Genomic DNA, 21,335 nt, shown 5'->3' with positions numbered 1-21,335 from the left:
CTTGTTAGATATTGGTGATATAAATGATACTGGCTTGACAAGATTGATATCATCTTTACTAATGTCACACTCACCTTTTCTGTTTTCATTTGGTCATGAACTGCTTCTGTTTCCATTCTGTATCCCTAACTCCAGAGTGTGGCCTCTTCTCAATCACCAGTTGTGATAGTTAATTTTATGTATCAACTTGGCCATGCTGTAGCGGCCAGTTGTTTGCTCAAACATCACTCTAGATGGTGCTGTGAAGGTATTTTGCAGTCAGGATTAACATTTATAATCAGCAGACTCTGAGTAAGGCACATTACCCTCCAAAATGTAGGTGGGCCTCATTCAGTAAGTTGAAGGCCTTAAGAACAAAGATTCTGCCTCAAGACTGGAAGACAAATCTCACCTGAGTTTCCAGCCTGCTGGTCTGCCCCACAAATTTCAAATTTGCCAGTCCCCACAATCATGTGAGCCAATACTCTAAAATACACCTCCATCTACTATCGGCTCTGCTTCTCTGGAGAATCCTGACTAAGTACCCTGGTCAGCCTTAGAGCTGGTCTCCCCGCTTCCTCTCTTCATTCTATAGCTACACAGCAGCCAGAGATCCTGTTAACACGTTAGTCAAATAAATTACTCTTCCAGTCAAAATTCTCTACTGATTTCCCATCTTCTGCAAAACAGAAGCCCCAAACCCTGGAAGACCCTATCCCCCCTTTGCTCCACAGCACTCACGATCATCTAATATGTGATGAGTTTTACTCATTTTATTTCTTTCCTAACACTGAAGCTCCAATACAGAGTGGCTTTTTGTCTGCTTTGTGCACTCTTGTACCCCAGTCCCTACAATAACCCCTGGCACACAGTAGGAGCATCACAAATATTTGTAGTTTGAAGGAAAAAAAAACAAGTAAACAAAGGATGATTTTTAATATATTTTTTGTGCATTCCTACGTTTTCCAGTTTTCTACACTGGGCATTTATTTCTATTATAATCATATATTGCTAATAATAATGTAAATTAGAATAACCTTTTTGGTTGAAGTCTGATCAAAGTTTAAAAACCTTAAGAAAGTTCATGTTCTTTGACTCAGAATTTTTCCAATGAATAATATAACCTAAGGAATTAATCATAAATAGCAACTAAAATTTAATGACCTTAATGTCCATCAATAAGAGACTAATCAAATGATTGTACACCCAGACAATGAAACTCTATACATTTATTAAAAATATAAACTGTTTACTAATATGAATCAATTGGTAAAAATTAGGATATAGTTTGGTATATAGAGTATGAGCCTACACAAAAACAAACAAAAAATATATATATACAAACATGTACAGAAAAACATGTCAAGAAAAAAACAAAGCATGGACATTAAACTAAAGTGAGATTGTGAATAAATGGTTACTTTCCTCTTTATACAGCTCTACTTCCTAAAATTTTTGCAGTGAGAAAGTGTAACTTTCATAAAAAGAACAGTAAATGTAAATCAATAGAAATACATAAAACCAACATTTTTATAAGCAACATAATAAACGTCAGTACTATGAGGTATATCACATCATTTTTGTTGAAAAAATAAAAAGACTTTTTTTTAATGTGATCCGAATCCCATTCACCCTCTTCTCTATGTTCAAAGTATACTGTTAAATCTTATCCATCATGCACACTGTTTTGGAAACCATAAATTAAAACTGTTAGTAAAACAAGAGGTAGCTTTAATGTTCCCATGGCAGAGGCTCTCTTCCTGTCTTGAGTGCTAGTACCACATGCCAGGCATTGTGTTGTCATTTGAACTTTCTCCAAAATATGAATTTACTTGCTGTTCTGCTGCTGCTTCAACTTCTTAAATCACCAAGTCACTCTCATAGTTTTCAGAAAATATGACATAGAAATGATTTTTTTAAAAAAAATATTTCAATTCATAGTAAGAACAGAAGAAAAATTACTTTTAGAAAAATGTTAAAATTAATCTTTCTGTCTGGCGCTGAACTTTCAAAGCCCATCATCATTAACGAGACACTCTGAAACTAGCATTACATGTAAAAGACAGCATTGATACAGCGCACAGACCCTGAGCCTACAGGGGCTAACAACTGACGACGATACTGGGAAAGTAAAGAAGAAGAAAAGCTAGAAAGAGACTTCTGTGAGTGCGCATCAGCGGATACAAGACGTGAAGCATGAGCATATGATTTCAAATCAACGAGAAAAAGCTAGATCAGTAAACAGTATAAAGAAAACAGACTTGCCATTTAGAAGGAATGTGGATCCCTAATTCACAGCATACACCAAAATAAACTGCAGAAAAACTGAAAGATTGAAATGCAAAACATAAAGCCATAAACCACTAGAGGAATGATAAAGAAAAGGAGTAAGGCTACGTAAAAAGTAAACATTTCTTTCAAAACTTTCTTCAAGGCAAAAAGCACTGTAAACAAAACTGAAGAGCCAATGTCAAACGGGGGGAAATATGTACAAGAAATGACAGTTCTCCTATTTAACATATAAAAAGTTTCTACAAAGCAGATTTAAAAATATATTATATAAAGCCATCAGTAGAAAGATGAAGAAAAGGCATGGAGAACTCATAAAACAAGAACTAGAAACGGCCAATAAATAAATATATATATTCCATCTCAGCAGCAAGCAAACAAACGTACACTACAATGACAACATATTATTTCTACATTTTTATCTGTCAACATGGCAAAGAAATACAAAATTAAAATATCCAATGCCATCTAGGGCATATGAAAAGGGAATCTCTCATTCACTGCTTTTAGGAGTAGAATTTGACCCAAACCTCTCAAAAGCACAATTTAGCAACCTAAAGTACCTTAATATGCACATTCTTTTACCTAAGGAAACAATCACAGAAGTACACAAAGACTTAGCTCCAATGTCATTCTACTCAACATGGCTTAAAATGACTCAAAAATTGGAAGCAGCCGTGATACAGAAGCGAGGGTTTCTTAAAATCAGTAACATATCTATTAAATGGAATATTATGCACTGATTTTAAATGATGGTAGGAAGTCTTAATTCATCATGTTACTATTTGTCACTTTTTATTATTGGTTTAATTTTGAACAAGTGTAGGTTATTTGTAATAATATTTTTAAAGTAAACCTTAGAACATTTTTAAATGATATCTACAGCTTATGGCAATGACTGGACCATAAACTGGTCCACCCTCCACGAAGACGATTTAGCCATACCTAGCAAAATAAAGCACTCCATTTTGTGACAAATCGCTGAGCTATACACTTAAGATTTCTGCACTTCTCTATATATATGTTGTAATTCAAAAAAGAAAAAAGCATTGTACTCCTCTCCCTCAACCACCGCCAATCTACAGATGACAGAAGTGCCACTGATGAAAGAGTTAGACTTCATGAATCTGGGACATGTCTGTAACATAACGTTAGGGAAATAAAGGAAGCAAAGCAAGCTGCAGCGTTGATTTTCCTAGCGGAGCCCATTTTCCCCATTAAAAAGGGGGGAGGATCCCTGTAACTGTAGGGCTACATAACCTCCTACGAACAAAGAAAACAAACATGCAACGGCAGACAACAAACTATCAACATTTGTTGGAGGGGAAGAGACTGGAAGGGAGAGACTAAATTTTTCTGTATATAGGTAACTTAACAATAAAACACTGGTATTTTTTGACCAAGAAATTGTACTTCTAGAAATTTATTCTTCAGACATAATCATGCAAGCCTGAAGATATAGGTTCAGTGAAATTAGTAAAGTGCTGCGAAACAAGAAAACTGAAACCTAAAATTCCTTCAACAGGGAACTGGCTATGTTTAAAAAAAAAAGACGGGGGGGGGCTGGCCCCGTGGCCGAGTGGTTAGGTTTGCGCGCTCCGCTGCAGGTGGCCCAGTGTTTCGTTGGTTCGAGTCCTGGGCGCAGACATGGCACTGCTCGTCGGACCACGCTGGGGCAGCGTCCCACATGCCACAACTGGAAGAACCCACAACGAAGAATACACAACTATGTACCAGGGGGCTTTGGGGAGAAAAAGGAAAAAATAAAATCTTTAAAAAAAAAGACGGGGGCTGGCCCTGTGGTCGAGTGGTTGAGTTCACGTGCTCCACTTTGGTGGCCCAAGGTTTCGCCGGTTCGGATCCTGGGCACAGACCCAGCAGCACTCATCAAGCCACGCCGAGGCGGCATCCCACATAGCACAACCAGAGGGCCTATAACTAGAATATACAACTATGTACTGGCGGGGGAGGGGTTGGGGAGAAGGAAGAGAAAAAAAGAAGAAGATGGTTGGCAACAGATGCTAGTTCAGGTGCCAATCTTTAAAAAAAAAAAAGGGGGGGGCGGGAGGCCAGGCCTGTGGCCGAGTGGTTAAAATTTCACAAGTGCTGCTTCAGCAGCCCAGGTTCACGGGTTCAGATCCTGGGCACAGACCTACATCACTCAGCAGTCATGCTGTGGTGGCATCCTACATATAAAGTAGAGAAAGACTGGCAAAGATGTTAGCTCAGGGCTAATCTTCCTCAAGCAAAAAAAGAGGAAGATTGGCAATGGATGTTAGCACAGGGCGAATCTTCCTCAGGGGGGAAAAAATAGTAGAGCCAGCCCTGATAGCCTAAGTGGTTTAAGTTCAGCACGCTCCACTTTGGTGGCCTGGGTTCACTGCCCAAGTCCAGAATCACACCACTCGTCTGTCAGTAACCATGCCGTGGCAGTGGCTCACATACAAGAACTAGAAGGACTTAGAATATATAACTATGTACTTGGGCTCCAGGGAGGTGGGGGAAAAAGGAGGAAGACTGGCAACAGATGTTAGCTCAGGGCAAATCTTTCCCAGCAAAAGAAAATAAAAGGAATCAAGACTTCTAAAAAAAAAAAAAAAAAAGTAAAGCCATATGATGGAATACTACAGCAGCTATACAAAAGAGTAGGGTTTTATATGCTGATATGAAAAGATGGTCAATGTAGACTATTAATTGAAAAAGTTATTAATTGAAAAATAATATGTATAGTATGGTTCTATTTGTTGTTGTTGTTGTTGTTATTGTGTGTTTTTGGAGGGGAAAATTCACCCTAAGCTAACATCTGTCGCCAATCTTCCTCCTTTTTTCCCTTCATTTCCACCCCTAAAACCCCAGTACATAGTTGTGTATAGTTCTAAGTCCTTCCTGTTCCATGTGAGCCGCCGCCATGGTATGGGTACTGCCAGACAAGTGGTATGGTTCCAGGCCCGGGGACGGAACCCAGGCCACCGAAACAGAACATGCCAAACTAAAATGCTAGGCCATCCAGACTGGGTCTATCTGTATTTTTAAGCTTTTGTCCAAAAGGATAATGGGAAACTGCGAAGTAATACTTTCAGAAGTGAGACATGGGGTCAAGGGAAACTCTGTATGTCTTTTATAACCTTCAGTAACAATTATACTATTTTTAATTCTTTGAAATTTGTTTAAAATTTTTTAAATGTTGACATAAAACAGTGATTTGTCAAACTCTTTTTCTTTTTATTAAGCCATCTTGGATTTGCTTTAAAATGCCCCAGAAAAAGCAAAGTTGAAGAACGTTGAACTAAGAACAGCATAATTTTGAAAACTGTTCAAGGTTGAGTTGAATGGTTCTCTATTTTTGTGTGTTTGGAAACTTCCATAGAAGTAAGATTTTACGTGAAAAATTCTAAGAGCCCTGCTATATAAAACAAATAAATCCAGAACTATTCGCGGTGAGGGAGAAGTGGGAGGGGCACTGTATCAGGCCTTCCTTTATCCCTCCGGAGACTCCAAAGCCAAACTCTGGGGTCCCATGGGACATTTACAACATCACTGTTATACTCATCACCACCATAGTAACGCAGAGAACCTGCACGCTTTGATGGATTCCTCCTTGCCCAACAGGCCGGAAGAAGACAGATCCTAAAATAGCAACAAATATTCTCTCTGGGTGGTGATGGGTGGTGAGATTATCAAGGGATTTTTTCTTTAGTAACTATATTTTGTAGTAAATTTTCTTATAAAGAGAAAAAAATGTGGGTTTTTTAATGTTCAAAAAATATTACAGACTCTACCACTAAACAACCCAAAAGGTTACTCCAAGCTATCACCTTATTGGCTCCAGAGTACAACAGGATAATCAACAAGAAATGATACATCCCCCATGTGCACCAGAAAAGAAACAAGGGCAGTGAGATGGAACCGCCATGTCTGACCTAAGAAGACAGGCCCCGAACAAAAGGAGAACACCCAACAGCAGAGGCTGCATCACACGCAGTCTTTTATCTTATCCTTATCCCGCCCTGGAACCTAAGACTGTAAGACTGGAATTCCTTCTTCTTGAACAGAGAACCAGGAGCAAGCGATGAAAGACATGGGTTTTTGTCCCCTCAACAGCAGGCAAACAGTAAAACGTAGCTGTTCTCGTCCCCTATGTCACGAAACACTGTAGGCAGATAAAACTACCTCCATTTTTAAGGATGAGAAAGCTGAAGTACAGGAAAGCAAAGTAACTTGCCTAGTGTCACAGAGCTATAGAGTAGCAGGCACAAGACAAGCACTGCAGTTTGTCTGCTCCAGAGCCAGGATTCCTTCTACCAAGCTATCTATCTCCCTTCTCTAAAAAATAGCCCCCTATGTTGGGAGCTGTGCTAAGTTCCAACTGCAGCATTCTCAAATCACTGTGGCCCACTACACATATTGAAAGTAAGGAAAGAAAATAGGTAGTTGTCAAGAAGTTGTATTAATTATTGCCTAGCCCTATCTGCTCTGGAGTTAGGAAGGAGGCACTGAAACTTGATGCACATGATCCTCGCTGTCATTCCAAGCAATCAGTCCTTCCCTTGAAAAAAGCTTCTCACTAACACTCTCTCTAGCTGAGAGCCTGCAAATGGCATTCCCAAGAAAAGCTGTCAGTCCACTACATGGGGCCTCAACATTCCAGTTATGTTAGCTTTTTAACACTAAAAATAAAGAAGAATTTGTTTCACCCTAAAAATGGCAGCTGCTAAGTTAATGTCACTACAGCATGGTGACTAAAGTACTGCTTTGCAGTTACCCAGACCTAGGTTCATAAGCCAGTTTTGCCACTTAAATAAATATGTAACCCTAGGCAAGTCAACTCAATTCTCTAACTTCATATACAAAAAAGGCATGACAGACAACTTCTCCATAAAGGATCAAATAAGAGAACCTTGTGCCTGGAGCCCAACACACAGAAAGAAGGTGGAAAATAAGTGATAAATACTATTATTAACATTAATATTACTCCTGTGCCAGAGAAGTCTTGGAATCTTCGTAAATACTCTACATGGTCCGAACTCTTGATTATCTGATGTAACAATCAACTGATTGAATCCGGTTATCTGAAACAACTGAAATATTGATTCAATTCAGCTTGGTTCCAAGACATCCAGATATTCCAGTTCAACTGTTCTGAAAGATGTTGAGAGTTAGCCCTCGTTTAAACTGGTTCACATTTTTTTAAAAGCACGTATAGATTTAGCTAACTTCAGAGTTTTATTACACAAACACACACACACACACTCTCTTGGACTTTGTTTGTGGGATTTTAGTTTACAGGTCTGCTTACCACAATGGGCTCCTTCAGAGCAGGGAACAAGTCTGTATTGTTCATCTTTATAAGCCCAGCAACAGTATAGACGCTGGCACATACCACTTGCTCAGTAAATATTCACAGAATTAAATTTGCAGAAAAGCCATTCAGGAAGCTCGCTAGCTTTAAGATTCAGGAGGGCTCATTTTGGCAAAGGGAACGCAATTCTTTTTCCCCTATAGATATTTGGCAGGTTTTTCTTTTTTTATCTTCAAATAAATAATGGCTAAACAAGCCACACACCAGGTATTAATAGTAAAGTTTTCACAAACAAAATTAAGATGAAAACTCCAGAAATAGTAGCATTCCAGACTAGAGGAAAGAAAACCAATTTTGGAATCAGGTAAATCTGGAGTTCAAAGACCAGTTCCACCACTTCACAGCTATATAAATATTAATTTGGGTCCAATCACAAATATTACCTCTGAGAGTCAGTTTCCATATCTGAAAAATGGGAATAATATCACCTCACAGAGCTGTCACAAAGCTAATATATGTGAAACACCAAGTCCATTTGGTGGCAAGTGACTTTTATTTTTTTAACAGCTGGACTGAGGTAAATGAATGATTTTTATTTTCTAAGTCTTTGCCATCCGTTTCCCATTCTCACAGATGGCAGAATCTACAAAGACTGGATTAAGCCTCAAGGCAACTACTTTCTTTACTCCTGCTTTTCAGAAAGTAAACTGACTCAGCCATACGCATAGGCTAAAGTGGCTAAAGTTGCAACTGTCAATGGGTTCAGTGTAATCATTTTAAGGGGGACCCTTTCATGCAACTCCAGAGCTCAAGCAAAGCCAAAGAGGCTCTTTAGGTTGTCTGTCCTTCCATTCTGGGGCCTGCTTAAAACAGGCTTGCTGAGAGGGGTCACGCAATGTCACGCAGGAGTGACCTTTGTGATACACCAAAGATGTAGCATAGAAGCAACAGGCATTCTTTGAAAGCCCAAACTCTAATTAAGTCACTAAATTTTAACACTGTTTGGAGACTGAAGGTAGAGAAGAGGAACACTGCTGTTAAAATAACACATAAAACGAATGAGTAGAGAGGAAAGAAAACTTCCAGGTTCATTAATACATGTTTACTTTCCATTCACAAATGGAACAAAATGGAGTAACGATGTGCTAATTCAATCAGCTGAGTACATAGTTCACTTTACTGTGCTGCATACTCTCAATTATATACTAGGGAAAATAAAAACCTAAGTAAATAATTCTCTACATAACTCTAAAGACCATATTTGCTCCATTCACATTTCAGTGAATATCATTCAATATTTCACCTTATTTCAAGGTCTAGTCAAGGAAAAGTTTACATTTTTTCTCTTACATGATTTTCACTGGGAAAGATGAGTCAAAGAAGAACTTTTAACACAGCTGGGTTTCCATTTTCAACAAGGTAGGAACCCACACTTCCTCCCACTCACCCCACCTCCAGAGAATCCACAATATCGTCACTAAAATAGATTGAATAATGCCTTCCATTGGTCAATTACTTTTAACTGAATGCAGTAAAAAGAATCTGCACTTCCAGAACTCATTAACAACTACAATTCTTCCCCTAGTTAAATTTCTGGGAAAAAAACTGGCTCAGCCCACTAAAAACGCAACTGTAATATTCAAGTAAGCATTTTCAGAGAAACAGACAAAGATGTACATCATTACAGTAATGCAAATATCCATTGTTTAGCACCAAGAAGAACACATGCAATAACGTCTGCCATCTCAAGAACATTTTTGTTAAAGTTACATTGCATGCAGGAAGCCGCTTTTCCAAAGATAAATACACATTACACTGGAGCCTCACTGAAGCAGCCAATCCCTGGACCCTAAGTGTTTAACCCAGCTTTTTACATAGACTCTTAAGATACCGAATCTTAGAATGAATTCACTCTCTAGTTAATTGTATTAGTGAGGTTCCAGCTCAGTTTTCTAAAGAAAGCAATTTTAATCAATAACCACACCAATGCTACTCTGAATGTTTGCCAATAAGTAAATGAAATGTACAATCCCAATATGCAGAAAATTTTCCTTCTTCCTGGCTCCCTAGCTCCATTTAAAGACTGTAAACATGAATAGAAAGATAACCTTGAGAACAGTAAAGTCACCCATGCCATCAACAATATCCCTCTAACTCATTTCCTGATTTTACAGTGTTTTCCTAAAACAGGGCAGTCTCCACAGGATGCCAGGAATTTAATATTGCTTTTTAAAGATATAACAAACTGTCTGGAATACACAGTGATGAAAAGTGAGTACTGCTACTGAAACCATACTTAATTGAATACATGCTTTCTCTAAACAGAGCTTCCCCAATAAAGCCACAATGTTTTCTGCCTTGTCCCTCTCAGAATCCATCCCAACAAGTGAGGTCAGTCCAGCTGTACTCTCCTGCTAACAGTTTTTGCCTGTGAAACCCCCTCCCCACCCTCCAAAAAAGTTTTACTTTTATCTGTGGAATTCTCTGCCGGCCCGGCCTGGAAGACTGGGTGGACCCTGAGGACAGGTGTCAGATCTGGCCTTGGGAGGTGGCCCAAACTGACAGTCATTGGCAGCATAAAGCTGTGATCTTTATAAACTTCAATTTGAGGCTTTATACCGTTAGTGATTCCCTCCCCACTCCTTTTTTGAAGGAGGGAGAGAAAGCAAGCCAAAAGGATAACTTTCAAAATAGAAAAATCACCATTTTAATTCTGAAACCCTCCCAACTCAACAAAGAACTATTAAAAGTAGTCAAATGGAAAATGTCAGGGCTTTTTGGGAACATGCACAACTATTAAACATGAGAATCACAACTTCGAGGTGGTAGGGTAGGGGGTGGGGAGATAAAAAGCAGGAGGAGAAAAAGAAGAGCAGAACAGGGCCCAAAGACCCATTGCTCAGAAGGGCCCCTCTTAGTACTAACGCCTCCATGTGGGGCACCCAGGCTGGAGGAAAGCAGAGGGTTACACAGAACATTTAGCAGACTTAACATTGGATTAAACACACTACTGCAAGTTTCAACAAATGTTCATGGCATACGTAAAAAACACATTTACAACAAGAAAGAAGAGAGGCACCTGGAGACATCTGACACTGGGCATGCTCTGCAGGCAACTCAGTGCGCACATGCTCTCTACCAGGTTGGCGCAGCCTAGCCACAAAGACCTTGGCACAGAACACTGCAGGATGACAAAAAGGAAGGAAGAGAAGAAGCAGTTAGAGGCCGCAACAAATCACTCCTTCACACAGGCAACTTGAATGTTAGTTGGGCAGGGACACACCCTTGGCAGCTTGGAGGTCAGGGACAGACAGCTTACTGCAACGTCGGGAGAGGGCCCACTTTCTGTCCTATGGAAAGGAGGTTTCTGCTACCAACCGCTAATTCCTCAGGCTATAGTGTACAGAATCAAGAAAGAGAGAGAACATTTAAACGAAAACCCACTAAAGAAAACTGTGAAAGTCTCAGTACAAAACAAGATTAGTGGTGAGACTGTGACTATAACTTCATGAAAGTAACAGTTTCTAGTCTGTGTCATGTAATTGTAATTGCCATCATTGCTTAAGAACCTACTATGTGCCAGATACTTTAAATATGTTTTCTAATTCCCGTACCACAGTAAAGAAACTGAGGCTCAGAGGTTAAGTCATTTGCACAAGGATACACAGCAAAGGAAGGGAAAGCCAGAATTTCATTCATTCCACAAGACCATGATGCCTCTATTGTAAAAACTTTGATCATCCAAATTTTTATCACGTGGGTACAGTTTTGCACTTCCCTAAAATAAATCACAGGAGACCTAGAGACATAAAGCACAAGGAACAAGAAAGATGAATGACAGATTGATAGATAAAGGCAATAAAAGGGCCAATTAAAAACACATCTGATTTTCAGTGTCACCCCATCGCTGCCTTCCCTCCCCCCATAAAACTTGAGAACATCATAATTTTCATTTTGGACTTTGTGTGCAAAGGCCATTTGACACACGTAAGAACTGAAAGCTTACTTCATTTATCCATTCCCATTCTCTTTTTTTTTTTTTTTTTTAAAGATTTTATTTTTTCCTTTTTCTCCCCAAAGCCCCCTGGTACATAGTTGTGTATTCTTCGTTGTGGGTTCCTCTAGTTGTGGCATGTGGGACGCTGCCTCAGCGTGGTCTGACGAGCAGTGCCATGTCCGCGCCCAGGATTCGAACCGACGAAACACTGGGCTGCCTGCAGCAGAGCGCGCGAACTTAACCACTCGGCCACGGGGCCAGCCCCCCCATTCCCATTCTCTTTTAAAAGCGTGCTGGTTTTTAAGAGAATTAAGAAAAAAAGTAAAATACAAAAATGGACATATGCATTATGGATGGTACTTAATAACTATTAGATTATTTATGGTATTCAATAAATACTTTTTCAGATCTATGGTCAATTTACTAAAGCAAAATCAATAATCATGCAAAAAAAAACTGAAGGTGGGTGTTTGGGTTCAACCAAAATATTCCAGAGGTCTTAGACCTGACCTCATAAACTTGTTTATCCTAGCTATAATTAGGATGGTCAAACACCCTCATTTTCCTAGGATAGTTCACGTTTAGACTCGTCTCAGCATAACTTTCACTCTCAAAAGTGTTCTGCTTTGGTAGATAAATTCTATGGTCAGCCCAACTATAATAAAACCAAAAACAGCTTTGCTTGAAATCAGATAGACCTAGGTTCCTATCCAGCATCTGTCACTTTCTAGTTACATCTCATCTATAATCTAACTAGATAATTGAGATCATTTAGAAAAGGCTCTAAAGAATACAAAACCAAATCAAACGACATTTAAAAATTGAGCAGCTTTTTGGTAACGACGAAATGCCACGCATTTTCAATGTGTGCCTTTATTCAAAGCTTACCACAGCCAGTATAGAAGTGTATCAGTGATATTCCAACCATACATATTTTGTCACTTGAATACTTTCAGAGTGCCACAAAAGATGCTAAATAAATATTTCTACAATATAATGAAAGCAGCTGCCATTTATCAAGCTCTTGTTATATGCTAGAGAGCTGACAGAGTAAACCCCGGCAAATATCCATTTGACAGATGAGGAAACCAAGGATCGGGAAAGGAGAGCTTGATTTGTTCAAATAACAACTTGTTCAAGGTGCAAGGGAGAGCAAGGGCTAACTGAGGACAGAATTAGGACTAGAATTTACTCCTGTCTGACTCTAAGCAAACTTGTTTTCTTTCCACTACAACAAACTCTCTCTGTCCAGAGATATCTAGCAAATGCTTATTCAAAGAATGCTTACATTAGCATGTATCAGAAGCAGATGGGCAACAAAAAGGTGCAGACACATTATAGTTATATATAGATTATTTAATTTAAATAAACTCCCAACATCCTCATAATTCAATTGAAATTTTTTTTGGAATCTTTGTGGTTATCCAAATCACAGAATCACTCAGATCTGAGAATAGACTTTAAGGATTACACCTGCAATTAGCAACTAATACCAAATTAAAACCAAACCTCATCTACAAATCAATTTTCATTTATTCAGTACAAACAGTGAGATTCCTTCTGCAAGGTTTAATATGTATTTGTGTCAAAGAGTAAAAACCATAAATGCATAAGGTACTGTACCCTGATTAGATTCTGCTAACAACTTCAGATCTAAAACTCAAAAAAAATTTATTTTCAATAAATCAAAGAATCATAGACTGTGAGAACTGGACGACCACTTAGACCAATCTCCTGCCCCCGATTTTAGAATTGAAGAAACCAAAGCCCAAAGAAGAAAAATAATGATCTTCCCAAGGTTTCCTACCATCTTATGATCTAATCAATACTTATAAAAATATGCAAGACAATTAACATAAAGAAAATTTTATGAAAATTTAATTTCAAAATATTAACCATTTATTATAAGTATTCAAAGCTTGATATTGAACTTGTATATTCAGGAAAAGATTTTTAAACGACCCTCTGAAGGTCTCATTTCCAAGGATTTATCTTTTGTAACATCCATGAAGATGCTGTGGGGTGTGGAGAATGATGCCAGTACTTATCTAAGGTATTAGAACTGCCAGACCTTCACTCCTTGAAGCTAAGTGACCAACCACATTGCTGAAAATTAGTCTTTACTCAACACAAAAAACTCCAGGAAATACGCTGACCTTTCAGTAAGGAACTCTGTATCTAGTGGTCTAAACAAGGTTCTTCTTAGGTCTAATGGACCAAGAGAATATTGATCTAATTTGAAAATATCAGATAAAAATAAAAGTTCCACATTTATCAACCTAAGAGCACAAAATGCAGCTAGGACCACAGCAGGAATTGATTCCTGAAGCTTCTAATTTTAAAATCTAGGGACCTGGTTGGAATCCCATGTTGACTATTGTGGAATAACCATTATCCATCATTCTTGAACTGAATAAGGCAAAAATTTCTTTATATTAGCTATATTTACAGTATAGACTATTGCTTCTCTCTCTTTTTTTTTTTTTTTTAAGTTAATAGTGGTCTATCTTTAAACTTCTGGAATGTTACCTCACTGTTAAAATATATCTGAAGAACATACCCTGATACCATGGCTATTTACCAATTTTAACAGATACTTATTGACCAACTTATTAAGCTAACAACAATACAAACTAAGTTTCTTTCCTCTTGCGATTTCAGCCTCTAGCTCAAGAGAAACCCAGGGGGATCACAATGGGAATACCTCAGAGAGGCCTTTCAGGAATAGAAAACTCCCAAGAAACGTTTGCTTTAATTTCACATTTAGCTACTTGCAATGACCAGTATTCTAATTTAGGACTGTTCAAAGAGAACAGGAAACAATTCACACAGGGTTCTAATATTAACAGCAAATACTCAATTAGATTGATTATATTTGTAAGTTCCATAGCCAAAGAAAATAACATTAGTTAAGGAAACTGATAGTGTTTATTAATTTTGTCATAACCAGTGATCAATCAAAAACCAAAATCAGGGCCACCATGCAGAAACACCGTAAGTCAGTAAAGACAAGAAGAATAATAGCTTTTGCCATTTTTCAAAAGCAAAAATTATTAAAAGAGGTAGGAGAGGAATGTCCTAGGCTCTCTTCCTATTGCCATAGGAACCGCAAACCAAAAAGAAAAAGTGGTTGCAGGCACCTTGTCTTCTGATTGGCTGGCTTGAAGAAGAACTCACAAAAGCTAACTTTGGTCCGTTTCTGGATGGGACTGTTTTGAATATCCTGCCCTGATTCCTTCTCAAAGAAGCAATTCTTTTAAAAGCTACCGAAAGAGGTATTTTATGTTAATCCTCTCTCTAATGCCACATTCAGAAATCTGCCTTATTACAGGTTTTCTATAAATCCTCCCAATTTTTTTCATTAAGCCACTTCCCACAGGATCATTATCAGCCTCTTCTAACTCCTATCATCATGCTTGAGATAACCAACTTGAGTGGCTTAAATACTATTCCATTCAGCAAAAAATTTATCTGAACTTATACCTATCTGCAGACAGAAAAGCACTTAAGATATTCTCTCTCACCTCTAGGAGCTCATAAGCAGGCATCTTGAGAATGTGCAGTGTAAATACACACGCGTCCGCACGCGCGTGCACACACACACAAATAGACTTAACCACCCAAAGGAGGAGGATGCCTGAACTAAGCCATGAGTAGGAGGCAGCCAGAGAAAAGAAGAGAAAGACATTCCAGGCAGAATAAATAGCATAAGCAAAGCCACAGAGCTAAGAAATGGCACATCTTATGCAAGGATCTGCAATTAATTTAACATTACTAAAGTATGTAAGTGTGAGATGAGGAAAGCTTAGAGATAGGGAGGGGTCAAATCACAGAGGCCTCTCCTTATCATTCTATCAAACTTGGGACTTCGTCCTGCAGGACAATGGCTCTTAAACCATGTGCTATAGCTCACTGGTAAAGAGCCAATCCTTCCCAGATGTGCAGTCCAATTTTTTATCAATAGGTACAAGATTTTTTTCCTACAACTCAGCATACATGCTATTTCAACAATATCTGTCGGAGGAATAGAAGTGTCATGCAACGCACTGGTGGGGGTAAGGTTTTTAGACTAAGCGGTAGAGGATAAAGCATAACATCAAGCCAAAGCCAAGCCAATTCAAGCCAGCATCAAAGAAAGATTCTATGTTTTCCAGAACATTTGGGGAACATTTGCCACATGCAAAATAGAGGGAAGTCTGCTCAACAGTAACCCAACGAAAGAGAACATAAACAGTACAAAAAACATGTATGTGTTTTTATAGATACTGTGAAATAACAGTGTTTTGAATCTTTTAATTCCTTCCAGTGAGACATCAAAAACTTTAATATTCAAACCACTGCTAGAGGCAATGAGACAACTATTAAACTATTTAAGCAGAGGAATAACCCTTGGCAGCTGGAGTGAAGCATGATTTGCAGAGAAGTGAGAAAGATGTCTTTTATAGAACCTACAAGACAACCTCTCATTTTTGTTTTACAACCAATGCAAATCTCTTTCAGTTGGGCTACAAAGAGTAGCCACAGGGCCAGCACTTACCTTTGGAAGTACATGTCTAAAGTCAATTTTCATACTCAGTCTAGGTTCTTTTTTTCCAAGAAAACTTCACCATGCCCTACTGATAGGATATAAAGGAAAGAACCCCAGGATAATGAAATGGGGGCTACCAAATACAGAACAAGTGAAATAAAAGATCCTCTTTACGGTAACCATTTGGCGCTAACACCTCTCCACTGGGCATCTCTGTCGGGTAGTGGGGATTTGGTTTTGAAGAATCACACAGTAGGTGGGCTCAAAGAGATTATATAACTGCAGCTTTCTAAACCTGGGTGTGAAAGCTGGAGTATCCAGTAAGTTCCTGCTGGAGGCTGTCCTCATCTCACAGCACATAAAGCACATATTAAAATTAATCCAAATTAGGAACTATCCTATTGTGCCTGAATTCTCAGACTGTTGCTTTTCAAGAAACAGCAGCAGTCGTAATGAAAACAGGGCCACACAGTTGTTAAAAGCATCTTTTAAGATTCAGAACCTAGGCTTCTGCTGTTAAAATGTTTCACGGCAACCTCTAAGAAATAGCAAACTCTTACCAAAATAACTGTATTGTTTTTAAAACCAAGAATCATCATATAGTCATTAGGTTGTAAAATAAAAGTTAATTCACAATTTAAAGGTATTTTCCAAAGCCATTAAAGAAGTGAACTGGTCCACTGCCTTAACGTGTAAGAGACTTTCTTTTCCTTATAACGGTGTTTTACCATAACAGAATTTGACAGCAACTACGTGACATATAACCAAGAAAGTTCATCTTTAATTCTCAGCAACTGTTTTGTAGAACTGCAGACAATACGCCACAGGGTATGTTCAGACTGGGCTCCATGTTCAGGCAAGAAAGGAGTATGGGGAGAACGAGGTAACGGAAAGAGGAAGAGAAGAAAGGATAAGAATAAAGAAAACTAAAATTCACCATCTACCAAGTTTTAGAGATTCAAACAGCAAAACACTATTATCAAAAAGATAAGAAATAACAAGTGTTGGCAAGGGTGTGGAGAAAAGGAAACCCTTGTGCACTGTTGGTAGGAACGTAAACTGGTGCAGCCACTATGGAAAACAGTAAGGAGGTTCCTCAAAAAATTAAGAAGAGAACTACCTTATGATCCAGCTATTCTACTTCTGGGTATTTATCCAAAGAACATGAAAACACTTATCTGAAAAGATACATGCACCTCTATGTTCACTGCAGCTTATTTACAATAGCCACAATATGGAAACAATCTAAGCGTCCATGATGGATGAATGGATAAAGAAAATGTGGTGTGTGCGCACACACACACACACACACACACACACACACACACACACACAATGGAATACTACTCGGCCACAAAAAAGATGAAATGTTGCCATTTGCAACACGAATGAACCTTGAGGGTATTATGCTAAGTGAAAAAAGTCAGACTGTGAAAGACAAATACCATATGATTTCACTCTTATGTGGAATAAAAAACAAACAAACATAATAAAAAACTCATAGACACAGACAAGAGATTGATGGTACCAGAGGGGAAAGGGTTGGGGAGTGGGTAAAACGGGTAAAGGAAGTCAAGTGTATAGTGACCGATGGAAACTACACTTTTGGTGGTGAGCATACCGTAGTGTATACAGATGGCAAATGATAATGCTGTACACCTGAAACTTATATAATGTTATAAACCAATGTTACCTCAATTAAAAAAAAAAACAAACAGCCAAACAGTAGTGGAATTAGGACTCAAAGCCAGAGCCCAAGCTTTCCTTAAACCCCACTATTAAAAAAAATCTTTTAAATGTCCAATTATCTATCTTGAATGATTATTTAAGAAAAGATACCAGAACCCAAAAGCTAACAAAACTGAAACGGATCTTTGCAGTGATCTATGGTAGAGGAACAAAGGGTAATTTTTCTTTTTGAATTTTTATTCATCTAGATATTTTCTGATTTTCTTCCAACTACTGTCCGGTACTTATGGTAATATTTTAATGCCATCTGCGTAATTTTAAGTGATGCTTTATTTTGTTTAATCATACATTATATAAGTTGTTATAAAGAGTAGCTTGACAACTTAAAAACAAATTCTTTCTTCAAGAATTAATTTTGAGTCCAACTTAAATACCTGTAGTTTACAATGTGTTAAAATGCTGGATACTAGAAAAATATTTTACCTAGTGACCTTCAGAGGTGGCAGTGAACGTCAAAATGATAACAGCTTATTCCTGGGTAATTAATTCCAAAGGAAAAAAAATCCTTGTCCACTTCACAACTATGATTCAAAAATGTCACCAGCTTTTTCAGAGCTCTTACAGAAGGGGGAGAGGGAAAGGATTAGATGTATGAGGGGGGAAAGCGGAATCTCTATTCTAAGAGCATGACAGAGAACAGGATGTAACAAAATAATCTATTTCCGGCATAGCCACATGGGTCCTCAGTTGTACTAGATCAGTCTGAGGTTCAGCTGCCAAAAAGGAAGAGATTCCCCCACAAGCTCCAGGTCAGATCAGGCTGAACCAAATCCCAATGGGGTTTATCCAAGAGGCACAAATCCTGAGACTGGACAGAACTAAACGACAGTTAAATTAAGCACATCTGAGCCTTCATTAGTTAGCATCTGTGGTCCAGTTAGGAACATTATTCAGGACTAGGGGAAGACCACTAAACTCTAAGTTTAACCTCATTTTCAATAAAAATATAAATGAACATTTACAAAAAAAAGATAAAGTGGGAGGAGGATGCAAATTTATATTTTCCGAGTGCCTACTATGTGCCAGACACTGCACAGGTATGGTGATCTCATTAACTCTCACACCACCTCTACCCAGACAGGTACCTTAGTTTTACAGAGGAAGAAACTAAGGACCAGAGACATCAAATAACTTGCCAGAGGTCACAAGTGGCAGAACTGCAATTCTCTCTGACTCCAAAATCCCGACCCTCGTCCCTGAATTATACTGCCTATCACTTCCTTTGCTTGACATTAAACTCCCTAAAGCAGAAATTTCCTTTGATTTATTTTCAAATGTTATCTACTTGTCGTTCATCTATATCGCTGATGAAGTGAAACTGGTACAACCTCTCATGTGCAACTTCTCAATACATATTCAAGACTTGAAAAACACACACATTATCCGACTCAGCAATTTCACACAAAGACATGTCCAAAAATATAGCTGAGAAGATGTTCAGCATATCACTGTCATAATAGCAAAGGATAAAATGCTGGACAATAGGGACTGGTTAAATAAATTACAGATCATCCAGAAGATAGAATATTATGTGTCCACCAAATAAAAATCATGGTGTAGAAGTAAATTTATTGACAAAGGAGGAAGTTTACAATATATGGAAATAAAGTTACAATACATTGAAGACGTTCAAGAAACATTAAGAAAATAAAGGTTACAAATCAGGACTCACATTACGATCCCATTTTTGCTTAATAAAATATAATATACATATAAAAATCTGGAATTAAATACAGGTGATTTTTATTTTATTCTTTTTGTCTACTATATTTTTTCAGATGCAGCCAGTATACAACTGGCAATGCAGTCCTCAATTTTCTCAGTCCTCTCTCCTCCAGGCCACCTCAAAATAGAGTAACTGGCATTTCCACACTTTTACTTGGGGATCTTAGTCTCGGCACTTGCCCCTTGATTCTAGGCCATTCTCCTTCAATAAGGGTGGAAAGCAGTTGGAGTTAAGCTAGTTAGTTTCACTGTTGCTCAGAGTTTGGTTGGCCTCTGAGGTGACAAAGATACAATCTTAAATTCATCTCAATGCCTGTGGCTTCTAGATAGCTAAGTGAGAGTAGTGAAAAAACTCTTAAGCAATGGTGTTTCGTTTTATGAGGCTACCACTTCTAAATATCTGACAATCCATATTTCATATTACATGACACCTGAGAGGACTTCCAGGTGACAGAACTAAAAACTTACCTTGTTTTTTAGACATCATCTGAAAACTGGGCGACATGGGCTCTCATTATCTATACCAGGGCACCTGGCCCCGCTCTGAGCTAGTCCAACTTTCCCTTCCATACCATTCCAGACACGGGTGCTGGCTGCATCCCTTCCTGGTCCTTCTACAAACTCTCACAAGCCAAAACACTTTAGAGAATTTCTGGAAGTATCTGCACAACAAGATATGATTGCCCTATCATACACTGAGCCAAAATCCTTACCTTAATTTCATGTGAGACTGCAAAGTTTACCATGTTTTTAAAAGAACATTAGAACACAGAGAAAGTGAAAACTTTTCTTCTCCTGATACAGTGAGCATTCTCATTTTTTCTAGGAAGAGATATTACTTTGAGGAATATTATTACATCTACTGTCAATGGGTTTGACCCACTTATAGTAAGACCCTATCATAATCCTATTTTAACTTTTTCAACTGCTTATTCATTCAAAAAAGTTTACTGAACATGCTGGTATACTAAATGCTTCAACAGACAACACAAGAACTCTCAAAATCAAATATTCTCATATCAAAAACTATTTCTAGAAATAAAGCTATATTATTTCCCAGTTCTCTAAAGGAAGAAAGATGGCTAAATTCCTAAAGAAGTACAAAATATCTTAAAGAAATGCAGTTTCACTGCTTTCAAGAGTATTAAAACTTAAACCCAACTAACTAATAGTATTTTAAAAATCACCTCCAAAGACGTTCAAAGCTTCCATCATCTAATATGCTTCCTGTCTGATTACAAGCTCTGGATAAGCACCTGTAGAATGAAAGTTGGTCCTAAGAAACCTTCTGAATGCAAACCTTACGCCACTTAAACAAGCCCTCTACTCTTTTCTAAACACTGCTCATTTCTCAAATACATACTCATTTTCACAGACCTAACCAGCCCCTATCCCAAAGAAATACATATTCCAAGTAGGTACAGAGAGAGACATACACACATACACACACACACACACGGATTTAGAAAACAGTGGTAATCAAAATTTTGCTTCTTTAGCTAGGAAAAGCATGAAAAGAGAGTTATCAAAGCTAACGCATATAAAGGGACACATTTTCTCATCCCTTAATTAAACTGATAGTAAACTTTACACTTGCTCTACTTTCTCATATAGTCCCACTGTTCTCGTATCCCAAGCTGACCTTGGTTTCAAATAAGAATGAGACTGTGTGTCTCACAATCCGCTGGGCTCTAAGAACAATGAATCTGTCTTCCAGCCAAGGGCCAGGACTGCCTCAGTCAGGGTTCCCTGCTGCTCGATGCACAGCA

At 38.2% G+C, this 21,335-nt stretch overlaps 1 protein-coding gene across 14 annotated transcripts in view; it reads right to left on the bottom strand.

Annotated features, from left to right (window-relative positions):
* FBXW11 (F-box and WD repeat domain containing 11) overlaps positions 1-21,335 on the bottom strand; it is a 124,925-nt gene that overhangs the window by 74,560 nt on the left and 29,030 nt on the right. For 7 of the 14 annotated variants that reach the window (XM_014850862.3, XM_014850859.3, XM_014850861.3 and 4 more), the window contains one exon: positions 10,647-10,748. The exons of the other annotated variants lie outside the window; for them this stretch is intronic. In XM_014850862.3, coding sequence (XP_014706348.1) covers positions 10,647-10,748 — 102 coding nt within the window. The remainder of the gene's footprint in view (positions 1-10,646; positions 10,749-21,335) is intronic. 14 annotated transcript variants of the gene reach the window in all.

Source organism: Equus asinus, chromosome 9 (assembly GCF_041296235.1).
Source record: "Equus asinus isolate D_3611 breed Donkey chromosome 9, EquAss-T2T_v2, whole genome shotgun sequence".
In the NCBI taxonomy this organism is placed as follows: Eukaryota; Metazoa; Chordata; class Mammalia; order Perissodactyla; family Equidae; genus Equus; species Equus asinus.
This window is presented reverse-complemented; position numbering and strand designations above follow the sequence as displayed.